We start from the raw sequence: 16,871 nt of genomic DNA on the forward strand, positions 1-16,871 counted from the left end.
TAAATATGGTAGTTTGAATTTAAGGCCATTGAAGTATTTTCCAAATATTTCCTATAATTACAATTTTGCTAATTAGGGGAAATGAAGCTACAAAGCGTGAATATACAGAAAGGCAACGTTAAAGGAAAACACAGAGGCCCAACTAGACCCTACTAAAAAAAAAGAATTTTTATTAACTTAACACACAGAGGAAATCGCAAGATAAAAAAAATGTCTTTACAACTGATTTACATAAAGCAGCCATGAACTTGTATCTTTCCAACGTAGTGAAGAAATGGTGCTTTGGACTGCTGGAAAAATAAATCCTAATTTGATGATACTTTACATCAAGATGTAAAAGAATGGTAAACCAAGTGTAGTGTAAATTCAAACCACAAATTCATAGAGTGTAAGGCAACAGGTTCTCTCATGGAAGCAGAGAGAGAGGGGCGTCTATGGAATATTAATAATATTAAAGGTTTGCCTTCTAGATGCATATACACTGGTTTGGTGGCTTCATATTGCAATATCCCCTATTCAAAACGTCTACACAAAAAAATAAGGTCACAATATACAAACATTTGTTATCTCTCCACTTAATTCAGCAGGAGTAACTGAATATTGTGATATTGAGAAGTAGTTGGATTCATAAATAACTCCCGTTCTAAGTGTCAAGCCTTGGAAGATTTTTGCAGTAAATAGTCCAGGGAGGAAGATTTTGACAAGCGTGCATTCAGGATGACAATTTGTGGTCGTGAGTATTTGAGCATGGCCACATGGAAACAACATATCTGATGTCAACAGGAAGTTTGGGACATGATGGAAGTAGAGTGAATAAGACAGTGGAAACAAAACAACCATGTGGGCAATCTGATTATTGTTCAATAACAGGGCCAGCGTAAACCATCAATGTCAGTTTGGTTGCACTTGGGTATTATGTAGACCTTTTATCTTCTTGTAGTTGTTTGTGCAGCATTCTGGATTTTCCCAACAGAATCTTGCCCGCTCCCCTTCCACCCCACTTTCAACAGGTGGGACGTGACCCAAACCAACATCCTCAGTCCATTTCAATGATGTCCACTTCAATGGTGTACACAAGCCTTGACAACACTACTGTGCATCAGGAAGTTCCTCACCATATTCCAGAAAGGTGAGAGCCACTTGATCTGTCGTGATTCATGTTTGCGGAAACAAAATATTGTGCGTCACTGGAAGAATCCCTGAGGCAGTTTGGCCACATTTCCGCAAGTTCAAGAATATTTTCACAGCATAGCTGTGAGCGGAAGGATCGGATGTAGGGGTTCATTAAAGTTTCCAATTGGCGGCGTGGTGGAGGCGAGACGAGGAAGCTCCTAACTGTTGGGGATGCTCTGCAGATAGGTGAGAATGTGCTGGATCTTCACCAGACGCTCTTTGAGGCTGGTCATGGAGAGGACAGACAGCTGGTAGCGCGGGTCGATGGGCAGCACAGCCAGTAGCCACCAGCAGCACGCAGGTCCGTTAGGAGTCGCCTTGTTAAGAAAAAAAAAGGGGGGAGGAAAAAAAAATCTGAAAGGAACTGCCGTATACAGGCACATCTCAACAAATTATAAGATTAGGGATCATTTATTTTCGTTCATTTAATTTCAAAAACTGAAACTCATGTAAAGATTCAGTACACATAGATGAAATAGTTGATATTTTTCATAATTTTAAATATATTGTGAAAGTTACAGCAAACAAACCCCAAAATTCACCAAGTCATTTTATTACAATATTGCTTATAAAAAGGGGTAATCGGCCCTTTGAGATTTATTCTACCATGTGTTTAATAAATCTAGAATACGAGTTTCCTCATTTGAATTGAACACCACAATTTTGGAAATTGTTTTAAATTATTCTCACATGCTTTTGCACCTGTAATACGACAGCAAACAAGCACATGACTTAAGGGTAGGCTAATGTTGACGTGTGTGTTTATTCTTCTCAATTTTGTGTACCCACAAATGGATATCTACTAAGTACATCCACTAGGGAACCGGAAGTAATCATGAATGTGATCATAGCTGTACTTCATTGTAGCTTCGACCGTCTCCCATACCGACAAGGGGATTTTCTCCATGACACTTGTGATGCAACAGTAGAGGTAGGATTAGCTATGAAGCACCCATAAAGCTCTTGAGCCAATACTGTCAAAAGGCTCCGCCCCGCAGGTTGTCGAGGGAGTCGAGATGTAATCCTCTTTGGCGTAAAGAGGCGAGCACCCCCCCCAACCACAACGTGCTATTATGCACCTCTAAGGCTCTTAAGCCCACAGTAATGTAGGCCTTCCCAAACGAAAGTAAACAAGCAATTGACTGTCAAATCTGCATTTTTCTCAAAAAATTGATCCCAGAGTTGGGAAGGACCGCATTTGTGTAGCGATTCAGAGGCACTGGCCATTATCTGTCTTATACCGAGGAGGTCAAGAGTTGTACCTGGATATCAGCTTCTCTCTCGGGCATTGGTCCAAAGTGCTGAAGAATCTGGTTGTGAAAGCGGATCTTGAGATTCTGGAACCAGACACGGGCTTGATTGTATACAGCATCATGGAGCTCTTGCAGGCTCTCGAGCTCTTCTCTGGCTTCCACCTAAGAGCCAATAATGAACACACCGGTGACGGTTGGATTCTGTGTTGTGCCAAGTGAAAGAGTAAATTACTCAGGTACTGTAGGACAAAGCAACATTTCAGGGAACAGTTCGTACCCTCGTGTCTTCCAAATGCTCAATGTCAGCAATACTATAGCCGTCCTTCATTCCTCGGGACAGGACTCTGAAGCGCTTCCCTCCGATAGTGTCCACCACGGATCTACCATCAGGCAGGAAGTGAACACTCCGGATGATGAGCATACAGCCGTAGTCGACAAACCTGTCACGGTGGATGCCACGGAGTTAATTTTGTCAAGATGTTTGGCAGCATTCCCTCTTATGTAACTAATTACTTGATGTCATCAGTCACATGATCCTTGTGTGCAAGTTCTTCCAGTATCAAGAGCTCATGAAAATGCGACGTACACAAAACCCTTTCGCTTACCCTTTCTGGGGGTCGCTGATACACATCCCGAACTGCCGCGTGCCCGTGTCCATGCAGCGGCGGATCATGAGGCGATAACGTGGCTCGAATACATGCAGCGGGCAAGGCACCGTAGGGTACGCCATGGTACAAACAAAGATAGGCACGTTCTTTGTCAAGCTGCAGTCGGAACAGAACAGGAGAAAATTACAAGCTGACTCTAAATGGAGATAAGGAAAGGGAAGCAATAGCTAACTTACTCAGATAGCTCTCTGGTCTCCTCCAGGTGAATCTTGGATCTCACCTCATGCTCCTGACTAAAATACTGTTTGATCAGCACATCCAGTATGCTTGTCACAGTGTACTTTCTACACGCTAGATACTGCCGAGGAGGGAGAGGTTTATAATTAATCATACATGATAGAGAAAAGATCAGTCACTATGCAGGCATGCCCTTACCTCTTTTAGGCTCTCTTTGCACAGGGGGCAATGTGGCGTGTGGTCCAAGCAGCGTTCCAAGCAGCTTTTACAAAAGGTGTGGCCACATGGCGTCGTCACAGGCTCGTAAAATAACCTGGTTTGGACATAGCATTGGCCTGATTAGACATGCCTTTCAAGGTTCATTATCAAGTTTCATCAGTGCAGGATGTATTTTTGTAGAAACTACATTGTTCATGCCCCAAATGATTCCTACCTAAGCCGTGCTTTGACTTGGAATTACTTATGCGTAGTTCATATTGAATGGGTAGTTAACTGTCTATTTTATATACCTACAGATTAAGTGTGTTTCATTTCATTTCATTTCATTTCATTTCATTTCATTGCTACTTTCTTTCGGTTCTTCATGGGCCCCCAAAGCGCTTTGTCTCATGGTCAATCCCAGAGACTAATGCTGTAATTATATCATCATTCAGATTCTAAAGAGCGCACACGTGGGCTCACCTCATGCAGAGAGAGCACTCAAGGTCATTGGCATCAATGAGATCCTTAAGAACACTTTTGTAAGCTTTAGCTTTGGTTGCTGTTTTGGGAGAAGTTTTCACACCTTGAGGGAGACAGAGAACATGAGGTTAACTTAATCTTTATGACTCATGCACTTTTTTGTAAGAATAATCAGTTTGCAATTACAAAAGAAAACCAGGAGAGAGAGAAAAGTGCCGCACAATACCTTGCTTTTTATACTTGCTACTTCCGCTGTCCACAATGCAAGGCTCAATGTCAGAAATGGACAACTTCCTCTTCAGCAGACTTGCCTTCTCCTGGTCCCCAAGCTGAGGGGCGGAGCACACCCTCTTCAGTCCCAGCTCGCCAGAACTGGGGCCGCTACATCGCAGGGAATGAGCTCGACTCAGACTGGTACGCTCAAGACTCTCCCAGCGTTTCTGTGGCACAAAGGTAACAATTCAAATTAATACATGGGACAGTCACGATCAAATAATTTTCAAATTGATTACTTGATCAATTAATCAAATAATCTGATAATTTTTTTATCATCAAAGTGTATTACAAAAACATTTTATTTTCCCAATTATTGCTTATTAACTAATTCTTAGTGTATTGGCCATTTGTTTATTGTTAAGGGGGGAAAAAAAAAGTAATCTCACACAAGAGGGTTTGATTACCTCTTTTCACTTTTTTAAAAACAGATTTGGTTACCGGTTTTGGTCATTGTCTTTCATGTAAAAGCAGATGTTTGCAAATATATTTTTGATGAAACAATACATATTCAGTCTACTTTCATGAAGAACTACAAAAATAAGAGAATAACTACTGTTGAGAGATTGAAATCCGAGGATTTGGAAAATGTTAAGCTAAATATCTCTAAACGATTACTCAATTATTAAAATAGTTGTCAATTAATTTTATAATAGATTTGATTCATTTATTATTTTATTTACAGTGCTACATGTGCTATCAAGGAAAGCAATGCAATATGATTCAAATAATTACAATGGTTGTCTTGACTTATCTGACCTCCTGCTTGTCTGTTTGCTGGTGTGCCGACACAGCGCGGACATGGTGTTGGCTTTGTCTTTGGACTGGAATTTGTGACCCAACTTGGGCACCGGCCACAAGGCTTTTACTGCGCAAGTGGGGTGACGTATTCTGCGCCGTTTCCCTCAGGCCGACCTTGATGTTGTCGTTAGCCGAAGAGAGCAGGTCACACAAAATCTGTCGAAAACAAACAGCATGTGATCTGTCTGTCAATTATGTAGGCCTCAACAACTGCAGAAACCCTGACAATCATCTGACAAGATAACAATTGGAATTGGTGTAAACAAAAATATTGTCACTGTCCAATAAAAAGGTGGTAAGTCTCATGGAAACCATAAAAAAATGTTCCAAAACCAAGTATCTCATAAAAACACAGCACAAATTGCTGTCAGTCAATTTCAAAAGTTTCATTCTCATATTAAACTTACAAATGAATAAATGTGCAGAGCCAAGAAAGTATGTCTACCTATTCTAATAATAGCTTCTTATGAGTCATTATGAGCTCTAAGTCACACCCCCAAGGTTCCTGTCAGCGTGTAAGGTAAAAACTTTCTACAGCATTCACTATGTCATCAAATCACTTCATTGCAATTTCAAATGATCATAATTGGTTTGAAAACAGATATATCTGCTTTGCTGCAAGCAGCAGACATGTTTAATTCAAATTCAACAACTTCGCGAGAGAAAAAAAAATAAGATGAGTTACCAGACTTGCTTATGCAATCTTGTTGTACAGCAAAAGTTCTCAAACTTTTTTTCTGACATGCCCCCATGAGGCAGGAAAAAAAAAAACACTTTCACATGAATGTGTATGACGTACGGCACTTGGAATCATTGTTACAAAGACAACATAAGATGTATTCGTTATCATTCTTAAAAACATTTTGATACTAAACGAGGCAGTCCGATAGTTTACACAGAGAATTACACAAAGATTAGGCAACAGTGAGAATTTCATATCGAAACATGTTGAGCAGATAAAAGTGCCTTTAAAAATCAGGTTCAACAGTATACAATGAGTCAACTGTGTTCCTCTTGCATAACAGCGACAGAGCTGGTTCTGTTGATTAAAGCTAATTTGGTCAAGTCACAAGACCTGCTCTTTAGCGAACATAACCAAGATGATACAGCGGTGGCAAGTGAAACTGTTTATCGGTTTATTTCTCAAGTTAAGTCAATGTAATACTATAATTACTTCCTGCTACCTCTTTTATGTTGAGTATTTAATGCGTTCGTTTCTGCGTTCCATTTAGGGGTGTCGGCTTAACTTTTTGACCTGCTTAACATGGCACATCTGTCATCAGGATCATGACGAGGCAAAAATACCACACCTTTGGGTTTTAATTGGTGACTTGGGTGCACTAAATGCACCTCGAGCTACCTCGTAGGCCACACCTTAACTTCTCCTAAAAGACTTACTCAAGACTCACATTGGCTACTACATGTCTATGTCTCTCAACAAAGATTATAGCGTTTACAACAAACAGTAATAAAAGGCAGAAAATTAGATTGTGGCCACAACTTAGTCAGACAACATCACATAATGAGATGTGTTAGCTCACCTTTTCTACTTGTCGTTTTGCGCAGGGGAAATTTTCGTCCACAGCAAGGCAATTGAGGAAGACTTGGAGGGATTGATCTACTTCGCCCATCTCCTGAAGCACCGTGGCTTTCCTAAACAAAGCCTACCAGGACGTAACATCAAATTTAGTAGGTTGTTACAATCACCGAATTTGCAGCTTCAAGGCACAAACAAAAACAAAGGAACCATGCTGTTGTCTTCGCTTGTAATTTGAAGTGAAAGTCAACGGTGTACATCTAACTAACATATTTTGACAAAGAGCAAACAACAAACGTAAATAATTAGTGGTCACTGCTTTAGTAAAACAAACACTGACATATTTGCATTGTTTTGAGCTGGTGATAAAAATATTGGTGTGATGCTGCTTGTGTGCTTTTTTAAATAATATATATATATATATATATATATATATATATATATATATATATATATATATATATATATATATATATAAATGCTACAAAAGATCAAAGATTGGTCTACTTGGAGCACGCAGGTAAAAAAAAAAAAAAAGTAAAAATGAAGAATGTTTTCATTCTGATTGATTTTTGACTGAAATTGACCTACCTCAGCGGAACAGCCAGATGCAAGACAAAACTCAATGTCCTCCAGAGCTAGATCAAATTGTTTTAGAGATGTATATGCTTCTGCTCTTGAGAGTCGTACATCGGCTGTTGTTTTGGGTTCTTCAAAGAGCATGGGGAGCAAAAAGAGAGGCAAGAGAAATTATTTTGAATTTTCCTATTATCAAGCAGCTCAAAAAACATTGTGTGAATGTTAGGTTTGTGTCACGATTAAAAAAAAAACCCAACAACAATGACAACTGTCAATCGGCAATTGAAATTGAATCGGACGGGTCTATTTGGGACAGGAGAACTGAACCATCCTCTCAAGTCTCTCTTTTCGTCAATGGATGCTTGAGGTAGTGTTTCTTTTCCCAATTTAGCTGGAGCAGACCCCTTCGAGCCACTGGTGAAGGGTATAACCGCTTCAAACAACAAGTCATATGGGGGGATAGTTATTATGTTTGTATTATTGCCAATGTTTAATGTAATTTGTTATTTTTGTATTGTATCATTTTAGGTCTTTGTAAAGCACTTTGTTACGGCAAAAAGTGAAAGTGGTGCTAGCGCTATATAAATAAAGATATTATTGTATATTATTGTATTGTATTGCATTTTAAGCAGAGGTCTACACGAGCATTAGACAATTAGTCAGCTGTCTTTAGATTTTTACACAAAACTAAGATACAACCAAAAACTGTGTTTAGGAACAAATGCATTCATGTAGTCATTTGTTTGGGGGACGTTGGCATTTTACATTAACGGGATGATCAAGATTCTTTCTGCAATGACAAGAGCAATTCAAGAACTATTTGCATTCTGCTGGCGTAACTATACCTTTACCCCATTGACCCACTTATAAATAACCATTGCAATGTCGTGCAAGAACAATGGTATTGGATTATTTAATGATGTTCAAATGCATTTCCTCAAACTGCATGCCTGCTACTTTCACAGTCTGCTGCAGGAAAACAGTCGCCACCTTTTCCCCCTCTTTCATATTGTTGTCGTGTTACCAAACCTAAGAGGCCTAATCATGAGTCACAAGTGATGCATATGACCATTTTCGTTGTCTAAAAGCCATTGGTTGCACTGCAGCATATATAACCAATAAGACCAGCCCCCCCGCAAGTTACAAAACCTGCAATAAGTGTCACGACCTAACTTACGCAAGCTGACCCCGACGCGCATGCGCCGTGTGTGAACCTTTCGTAAACTCGGCGCAGACCGTTAACGGCGTCGCTATGGTAACTGCTTGACAATAAACCCAGTTGAACAACAAAAGGACGTAATATATCACGTTTAGTTTTTAAAATAAATCTTCCTTAGCTTTTACGACATTCGCTTATATTTTCAGTGAAACATATTACTGTATGAGTGGGGGATTGACTTTGTGTACATTGCAAATTCTAGCGAAAGTTGACATTTGCCACATTCAATACGGCGGACGCATTCACGTATCCCGGCGAGGGGCCAACCCGTTCAAGGCGTGTCTACGTAACTAAGGTTCATGCTCAATTGCAGGAAGCAAACGTCCACTGTCAAAATAAATCCCGTTGAATAAAGTTTACAACTCACCTGCTTGGATCATATCGCTCGCTTGCCTCACGGCGTCCACGCAGCGATTCCGCAGACACAGTTCATCCACTTCGCTTAGTCTTTTGAACCGTTTTACCTCGCTGGGGAACCATTTGGCTAAGAGTCCGCACAAAATCACGTTGGGCTTGCCTTCGCATCTGACCGGTTCGTGGCACAACTTGCACCTGGAGAGCAGCCCTCGTTGCAAACATCTCTTGCAGAATGAGTGTCCACACGCTAACGTCACGGGTTCCCCTAAAAAACTGTTGCAACTAGGGCAGTCAAACACTTGATTCCAGCAGCTATCCTGCTCCTTCGAGTCCAGCTTGGGCGGCGAGACCGACCCGCAGGCAGTCTTATCTTTTAGATTTCGCACTATACAGTCCACAAACGTGCTTAGCTGTTCGGGTTTCACGGGCCCGTAGCGCGAGGCCATCGAGAACCAGTAAATGGCCTCTTTAAGGGAGTTTTCCGAGGTTAAAGCATTGGCTTTTAGCAGGATGAGCTGATGGTGGTCTACGTCCGCCTGCTCGGGGACGTCATCCTTTTCGGTGCCTATCACAAAAGCGCTCCTCTCCCCCGTCGCTTCCTCACCTGGCTCCTGGAGCGACATGATGAAAGAAAAATGTTACGAGTAATATCTGTCTCCTCGGTTAACGAAACTATTCATCTCCTCGAGTAGGTCCTCTACTGACTTTCTCTGTGTACGCTCGTTCGTTACATAAAAACCCACGTCACATGAGGAAAGGATCGCCCGTGATTGGCCGGTGCGACTGGGTTACAAAACCATGCCTGAGTCAAGTTTCATAACCGCAAAGAGGACGTGAAGGAATTATTGGTTCTACAAGACGTTCCTTGATACCGAAATAACAATTTAAGAAAGTGAATTTAAAAAAGAGAGAAATGTGGCTAGTATCTGTACGATACCTGTACTTATCCATTCATAGTTTCAGCAATTCAAAATTCCAGACAGCCATAAGGGAAAAACAAGTAAAAGGTTATCCTCCCCGTCGGGGAATCGAACCCCGGTCTTCCGCGTGACAGGCGGAGATACTGTCCACTATACTAACGAGGAACTGCTGTTACATTTCAGCAGTTTTAAAATATATAAATGTTTAAGAATTTGCTAATTCCTCTGGATATAATGGCCCAAAAAGGATGCTTCATGAACCACTTGTCATATTCAAAACGGATCTGAGATATAAATTCTTTGTTATTCTCTATTTATTTCAATATTATCATTATTTGTGGTAGTGTTATAGAATGAAAATAGAATTTACCGTTATCTTCTTGGTTTCTTAAATAATGTTATCTTCTTGGTTTCTTAAATAATGTGCAAGATTTGTGATTTTGTTGAATTATTAAGTTTGAAGAGGTGTGGTTTGGTTTTGGGTGTATGTTTTTCCAAATGACCACCAGACTGCAGTGCTGAACAAATGCATGGTCAGAAAAGACAATTTGTTAGGCGTTGGAACGGTTTGAATTGGTCTAGAGTGGAAATTAGAAGGAAACCCACCAACATTTAAATCTAAGCTTTTATTTTGAAATAATAAAGCCAGAAAATTTCAGTTTGAATCAGCTGATCCGTTTAAATATGTAGAGTTTGTGTTGATTTATGAGTTTTCATTGCCTTGAAATAAGGCTGGTGTCAATCAAATACCTGGCGCTGGTACTTTTCGATCCGGAGCTTCAGCAATATGTAAATTGTGATGTCTTGGAAATGAAAAGAAAAAAATTGGAAAACAAGAAAATACAGAACTCCCCGTCGGGGAATCGAACCCCGGTCTTCCGCGTGACAGGCGGAGATACTGTCCACTATACTAACGAGGAAGTAGTGCTTGAAGGTCTCCCAGTATTCGTCTTGTATACATACTCGTAATACCAGGCCCTGGCAGGGTCACCCATAGTAAAAGGGTCCTCGGTGAGGGGCCAGACAAAGCACAGTTTATAGATCCTTTATAGTGATGCATAAAAATGGATCCTGTTATTCCAGGTATGGGTCACCGGCCCCCCCCTCTGGAGGCAGGCCTAGAGTCGGGGCTCGAAGGCGAGCGTCTGGTGGCCGGGCCTTCACCCATGGGGCTCGGCCGGGCACAACCCAAAAAGACAATGTGGGTCCACCTTCCCATAGGCTCACCTGTTGGATGGGCCAAAGGGGTCAGATGCAAAGTGAGCTGGGTGGCGGCCAAAGACCTTGGTTTCCATTGTGGAAGCAGGGGCTGGGGACTCTGAGGTGGGCTCTCCCATCTCTGGGGTGGGTCGAAGTCACAGAGGTAGTTAAAAAGCCCCTTGATGGCAAGGCCCGAGGGTGGATGAGATCTTCCTGGGATTCTTAAAGGCTCTGGGTGTTGTGGGGCTGTCCTGGCTGACACGCCTCTACAACATCGCGTGGACATCAGGGACAGTGCCTCTGGATTGGCAAACTGGGGTGGAGGTCCCCCTTTTTAAGAAGGGGGACTGGAGGGTGGGTCCAAATTACACTACTCAGCCTCCCTGATAAGAACTATTCAGGGGTGCTGGAGAGGAGGGTCTGTTGGGAGGTCAAATCATTGAGTCATTGAGCATTGTGGTTTTCGTCCTGGTCGTGGAACAGTGGACCAGCTCTATACCCTCAGCAGGATCCTTGAGGGTGCATGAAGGTTCGCTCAACCAATCCACGTATGTTATGTGGACGTGGAGAAGGCGTTCAACCGTGCTGGATGAGCTGGATGAAGTGGATGGGGAGAGGGAAGTCTGGGCGTCCCTCCTAAAACTCTTGCCCCCACGACCCGACCCTGGATAAGCGGTAGAAGATAGATGGATGAAGGTGTGATTTGTTTTGGGGTGAGTATATGATTTCCAAAGGGCCACCAGAGGGCAGGGTTGATCTTTCAAGATATGCTCAGCAAAAGCAACCTGCTGAATTAATTTATGTGGATATGTTCAATGGCTCTTATATGTACCACCTCAGTTTTGTAGCGCAAGGTGAAACGTACAACTGGGGCTTCTTTTTTGAAAATTTGTAGAGCGTGCTGCTGATAACCATCATACTACTGAATGTTTTTTAATCACACAATTAACTAATGAAATATTGATTCTATTGCTAAGCAAAATGTGTTTGCAAACGTTTATGAGTTTTTATGCAGGTTTAAACCCTCATTTTTAGCGTTGTGTAACTCAGCGTTGCGACGGCAACAGTGCCTTCGCAAATAAACAAAATAATAACAAAACTGTCAAACATCAAATGTATCCTCACATGGAATTCCAACTAGAAAAAGCGACTGAATGTGTTATCTGTAGCACAAATCTAATGCAATAAAACAATGACATACACGTACAAGCACAGTACTAATCAACTGTGACCCATAACGTGTGTCATATTTGGCAGCTATGTGGGATTCCTTCTACCCAGACACAGCTACTCAAATGTTCAGAGTGGTAAAGAGGCCAGCGGGCAAATGTTGCTCTCCTTACATGACGTGACGGAATGCTATGTACGGTATGATCATCTATCTGCATGAGCACATGTAGAAAATATGTAGACTTAAGAATGATCTCTGGCTATATTGAACATCTGTTATTGAATGTAATATAGACTCACGAGATGTTAAAATAAAGTCAAATTCTTCTCTCTTTCAAGATGTCACTGAATGGTAACCTTGACTTTCAACCTATTTTTGTGTTAACTTAGTATATGTTGAACTTATCTAGTCGGAAACTGTATATAACAGGAAAATGAAGCTTCATGAACCAGTTGCATTTTTGAACCCTTTTGACTTTCTAACGGAACTGCGGCCCAAACTCTGACATTGGTGGTGAGGGACCGAACCGCCCTCATCAGTGGGTTCGGTACCCAGTACTCCCAAAGCCCCCACAACAGAACTCCCCGAGGGACACGGTAGAACGCCTTTTCCAGGTCCACAAAACACGTGGACTGGTCGAGCCAACTCCCTCTTTCAAGTATTCTGCCGAGCGTATAGAGCTGGTCCACTGTTCCACGGCCAGGACAAAAACCACACTCCTGAATCCGAGATTCGACCTCCTGACGGACCCTCCTCTCCTCTACGTGCTTGCTTTGTTGAAAATAATGTAAATAACAATCTGGCTAAGCCTAAGATGCAAACGAGGACAAGAGTTTCTTATGAAGAAACGCACAATCACATGCAAGCGTGCACTTAGATGTTTTGTACTCATTTATCAATGTGGGAACACTTCTGTGGTTGAATCTCAGACAAGTGTGGAGGAATGCATGCTGACTCAGGGTCAGCCTTATCTGGCCCTCCATAATCTTCCTGCCGTGTTTGGGTTCTCGGCACAAAATGCGCATCTCTTAACATCCCAGCGCATGTGTTTCAGGATGACGTGAGGCTGGCAGCGCTTGTTGTTAATGAGATACATACAAGGAAATCTCCAAAACTGGAGGCTTTCTGGAGGCTGTGGCTCCTTGCCAGCTCCTCATGGCCAAGTGAAGAGTGATCGAGGGAGCGAGAGCACCGGCACGTAAACCAAATGCATAGTTGTCCCAGTCAAGTTGCCACTTGCTACAGCTGTCACACTTGGAACGAGCTTCAACGCATGGTCCAAAGTTAATACACTGTCAAAAGAACAACAACAGGCAGCACCTGATACCTAAGTTCACAGTGTCTACAGGGTACACAATTTTCTCCTTTTGATGAACCCAAAAATAACATTACACAACCAAGTTGTTGTGATAGTAACTTACCTCCACTGCAATGGAGCATTCGAAGTAAAAAAAAGAAATCATCAAGAGATACAATTAACTTATAGTTCTAGAAAGACAGGGTTTAAAAGTCAAACAAACCTTAGCCTTAAAAACATCATCGTCTGCTTTGTTTTTAAATTATGCCGATGGACCCAGAAATGGAACTTGGGCGTAGAAAAGAGTCTTCCTGCTGAGTAAACTATGATCACTCTGCAGTGTTAAGTAGTTTTCATTTTTCATTTTCATTGTATTACACCAGCAGTCACCAACACGGTGGCCAAGAACTACATGTAAAAAGCCCGTGGGCCGATAGATTGCAACATTGTGATTTCCTACGACTGTTGAAGAGATCATTCAAGAATTCGAGGACATGCAGGAGGTGCACATTTATGAATGTGAACAATTTCAACCGTGACGGCGGTCTGCGTTCTACCAGGTCTCATTACATGTGCCCCCTTCCAGGCCGCTGGCTTTGGAGCAGCTGTGCTACAATGAGCCCCTTTGTTTTGGGCAATATGAAAGTACTGTACGACATGTTATGCAAGATGCAATTGAGAGAACGGAATGTAGAAATGCAGCGGCCGGTACTGACCTCCCCTCAGCTCCTTGTTGGCACTATCGGTGCTTAACTGGCATAGTTGAATGTGGCGATAAAAGTAATCCACTCCTGGATCAGAACAAGCAAACAAATTACCACCGAGATTATGAGGAATTATTTGTGGCGTGGCCTCGCGATACCCCCGATATTACATCAGAAAATCACCAGTGTTTATTTTAATACATTTAATAGTGCACTTTGATTAAACTGTACAGAAATAATATTAATAAAAAAGATAAAGCATTTTTTCCCCATTTCCGTAACAGAGCTCAACATTTACAATACAATACAACGAAAGGATACAAAACAAACATATATCTGAGGTATAAATATATTTGTTTTAAATTAACGATCATAGTCATGTGTTGTTTGATAGAGACGGTTACATGAACGATATGGATGATGGCTTAGGTGAAGTATGCAGGAAGCTCTGTTAAAACAAGTGAACAACTACACAGTGAGAAACTTGTCTTCCATATTTTTTGTAAAAGCGCATTAACATGCATCTTTACAGTAAAACCTGTAAAATCTCCTCCTTTATAAAAGGACCTTTTCTCTTACGGTTTTCATTTTTGTGTTGAACGTGTTGTGTTTTCATGCACTGTGACAGTCAATATTCTTAGGACTCAAAATACGTTTGTGGAAATACGTCATACTGTTAAATTTACTCTGTGGAGATGTCTAGAAAGATAAAGGGTGCTTTTTTTATTTTTATTTGGTCCACTTGTGTCAATTGGTCTTCAACACTAATCACTCCTCGTAATGGAACGTTCAGAGAGGTGTCATGGTGCTTTCCTGCTGCTTTTGGTGAGCCAGCCACCACTTTGTTATCCTATCCTTTCCGATCCACAAATCATCTCAAACCGAGCCAGCACATTCACGTCTGTTCTCACCCATGCACTCATCAATCCTCACGACATCATAAATATTGTATGCGCTTCCTCCCACGTAACAGAAAAAAAAGATGAATGTAAAACAAGAGAGACAGCATTAATATTAAGTGTGAAAAGAGTAGTTAGTGTATGTACACTGGAGTATGTTGACCTTAACTATTGTTTGCTCTCGTTACGCATGCAGTCAGTCACCTTTGCTTCTCAGAAGCAATATCACTCTTTGGATAAAGCCACACATCCCATCTCATCAATGTTCTTTCACCCACATAAATACTTAAATGGCAGGACCAGAGGGCATATTAAATGGTAACATCAATAATACGGTTTAAAAAAACATCAACAACAAAGTCCTTCAAATCCAGGAGCCAAGGTTTGTCCTGTGTTTGTAATGAGATGGAGGATGGCCTTCCTCTCTCCGGGAGTCTCATTTATCTGTGGGCAACACGAAGGAGTCACGAATCCGTGCCGCCTCGGCAGCACACAAGTGTCCGTGCAGTTTGTTGTACCACTCTGGGAAGCGACCCCTGTGTAAGCAGACAGCAGAGCGTGTCAACTTGTGGCACTCAAGCGTCATTCAAAAAGCCCTTGTTCACACCGGAGCTTCATCCAGTTCGTTAGTCAAATCCCTTTCCGAAGTTCTACTTTGATTTGGTCACGGAAGACTAGTCATGCCAGGCACTTTGAATTTGCACGGGTTGCAGTGGTAATGACATTTTGGTCGATAAGATGGCGATGTTCATGTCTAAGAATTCTGTTCATTGTTCTAAGTCTTAAATAATTTGACGCAAAATGGAGTACAATAGTCGGCTGCAGCAACAAGATTGGGTATGGAAAGTTGAGATACATAAGATTTTACCGAGTGATTTTCTTGTGGTGTAAGGTGCTTGGAAAATAATTGGGATTGACAATACGTATTTGCGATCGCAACGATGTGTGTTTGTGTAAATAAAAATAACAAGGAGAGTTTGCCACTACAATCAAAATATCATTCCTCTTCCATCACTACTACTAGTTGGTATTTTCCATCAATCTGGATGCCCTGTGGCATAATGGTGCTTCTCTCTCTGAGGTATGTTTGGGTCCTGTTGGTTGGGGACTGTTGTGATATTTTTTCCCCCCTTCGACATGTGTGGGGTCTATCACTTGCTGTTTAAACAATTTGACTTCTGTCTCTGACAACTGCTCTGAAAGACCAGGGTGTCCACATACTGCCTCCACAAGGTTTGAATATGTCTTATAAAAATTGTATTTCATGGGATTTCTGCTGTTCAGACTTCATATAACCAAGCTGACTATAATAAAAAAGGATTTAGGGCTGTCAGTGTGAGTAAAGCCTGAGACTAATATCAATGTCCAAGTAAAATAATAATAATAATAAAAAAACACTGACCTGCAATCAATTCTGGAAATGTGCGTGAGCCGAGACTTGTTGGCTCCACAGGGCTCGATAAAATAGCGTGAGAGGAAAACGTTGGCGCGCACGCCCACCACGGGCGCTGCGCTGTGATCCACTGATGTAGACACCAGGGCACACGCCCCTTTTGGCAGGTCTGTTATCCATGTTCTAGTGTGTAAAAGAAATATATTAGCTCACAAGCATGACAGCTGACAGAAGGTCAAGATTTAGAGATCTTTACCTGAGCACCAGATGGTCCCTCATGGGGTGTGGGGCCATGGTATTCCGCACATACTGGTAGACCTCGGTCTTCTCGTCCAAGCTTTCTACCACGCGACTCTCGTACAGGTCCTCATCCCAGCGTGCCTGCTCCCTCACAATCCGGGTCAGGACCTCCTCCGGAGATGCAGGCACCTCCACGGTTGCCTTCCACAGCCTCAGTGGGAAGCCGTCGTGTACCTGGACAAAGAAACACCAAGCGCTCACTACCAAAGTGTGTTTGTGAAATGAAATGAAAAAGCGAAATGATTTGGTTTTCTATAATAAGAAATAAA

The 16,871-nt window shown here is 41.8% G+C and overlaps 2 protein-coding genes and 2 non-coding genes across 6 annotated transcripts in view; all 4 read right to left on the bottom strand.

The window, feature by feature from the left end:
• Window positions 1-153: 153 nt before the first annotated feature.
• lonrf1 (LON peptidase N-terminal domain and ring finger 1) lies at window positions 154-9,461 on the bottom strand. The gene is made up of 12 exons (XM_049720386.1): window positions 8,729-9,461; window positions 7,155-7,273; window positions 6,568-6,690; window positions 4,985-5,182; window positions 4,179-4,392; window positions 3,953-4,055; window positions 3,470-3,584; window positions 3,271-3,392; window positions 3,032-3,190; window positions 2,704-2,866; window positions 2,436-2,588; window positions 154-1,490 (listed from the first exon to the last, which is right to left on the bottom strand). The coding sequence occupies exons 1-12, from the start codon at window positions 9,339-9,341 to the stop codon at window positions 1,332-1,334; spliced, it is 2,241 nt and encodes a 746-aa protein (XP_049576343.1). The 5' UTR covers window positions 9,342-9,461; the 3' UTR covers window positions 154-1,331.
• A 270-nt stretch (window positions 9,462-9,731) lies between these two features.
• On the bottom strand, window positions 9,732-9,803 carry trnad-guc (transfer RNA aspartic acid (anticodon GUC)). Its single transcript has one exon. It is a non-coding gene; the product is annotated as a tRNA-Asp (tRNA).
• A 683-nt stretch (window positions 9,804-10,486) lies between these two features.
• Window positions 10,487-10,558, bottom strand: trnad-guc (transfer RNA aspartic acid (anticodon GUC)). Its single transcript has one exon. It is a non-coding gene; the product is annotated as a tRNA-Asp (tRNA).
• Window positions 10,559-14,198: 3,640 nt separating this feature from the next.
• Window positions 14,199-16,871, bottom strand: part of dlc1 (DLC1 Rho GTPase activating protein) — a 60,274-nt gene continuing 57,601 nt past the window's right edge. For all 3 annotated transcript variants that reach the window (XM_049719533.2, XM_049719534.2, XM_049719535.2), the window contains 3 exons: window positions 16,559-16,776; window positions 16,312-16,485; window positions 14,199-15,445 (listed from right to left, as the gene is read on the bottom strand). In XM_049719533.2, coding sequence (XP_049575490.1) covers window positions 15,346-15,445; window positions 16,312-16,485; window positions 16,559-16,776 — 492 coding nt within the window. In that variant the 3' untranslated portion in view covers window positions 14,199-15,345. The remainder of the gene's footprint in view (window positions 15,446-16,311; window positions 16,486-16,558; window positions 16,777-16,871) is intronic.

The sequence above is a fragment of the Syngnathus scovelli genome, chromosome 5 (genome assembly GCF_024217435.2).
Source record: "Syngnathus scovelli strain Florida chromosome 5, RoL_Ssco_1.2, whole genome shotgun sequence".
In the NCBI taxonomy this organism is placed as follows: domain Eukaryota; kingdom Metazoa; phylum Chordata; class Actinopteri; order Syngnathiformes; family Syngnathidae; genus Syngnathus; species Syngnathus scovelli.

Bases quoted from the DNA above. Each gene is read 5' to 3' on its own strand.
- lonrf1 (XM_049720386.1), bottom strand. From the start codon at position 9,341: ATGTCGCTCCAGGAGCCAGGTGAGGAAGCGACGGGGGAGAGGAGCGCT. The intron at 4,056-4,178 runs GTATTGTGCGGC...GTCTCCCTCAAG, and splicing joins TAGCAAGTATAAAAAGCAAG to GTGTGAAAACTTCTCCCAAA. The intron at 2,589-2,703 runs GTACGAACTGTT...ATTGGCTCTTAG, and splicing joins AGCATTTGGAAGACACGAGG to GTGGAAGCCAGAGAAGAGCT.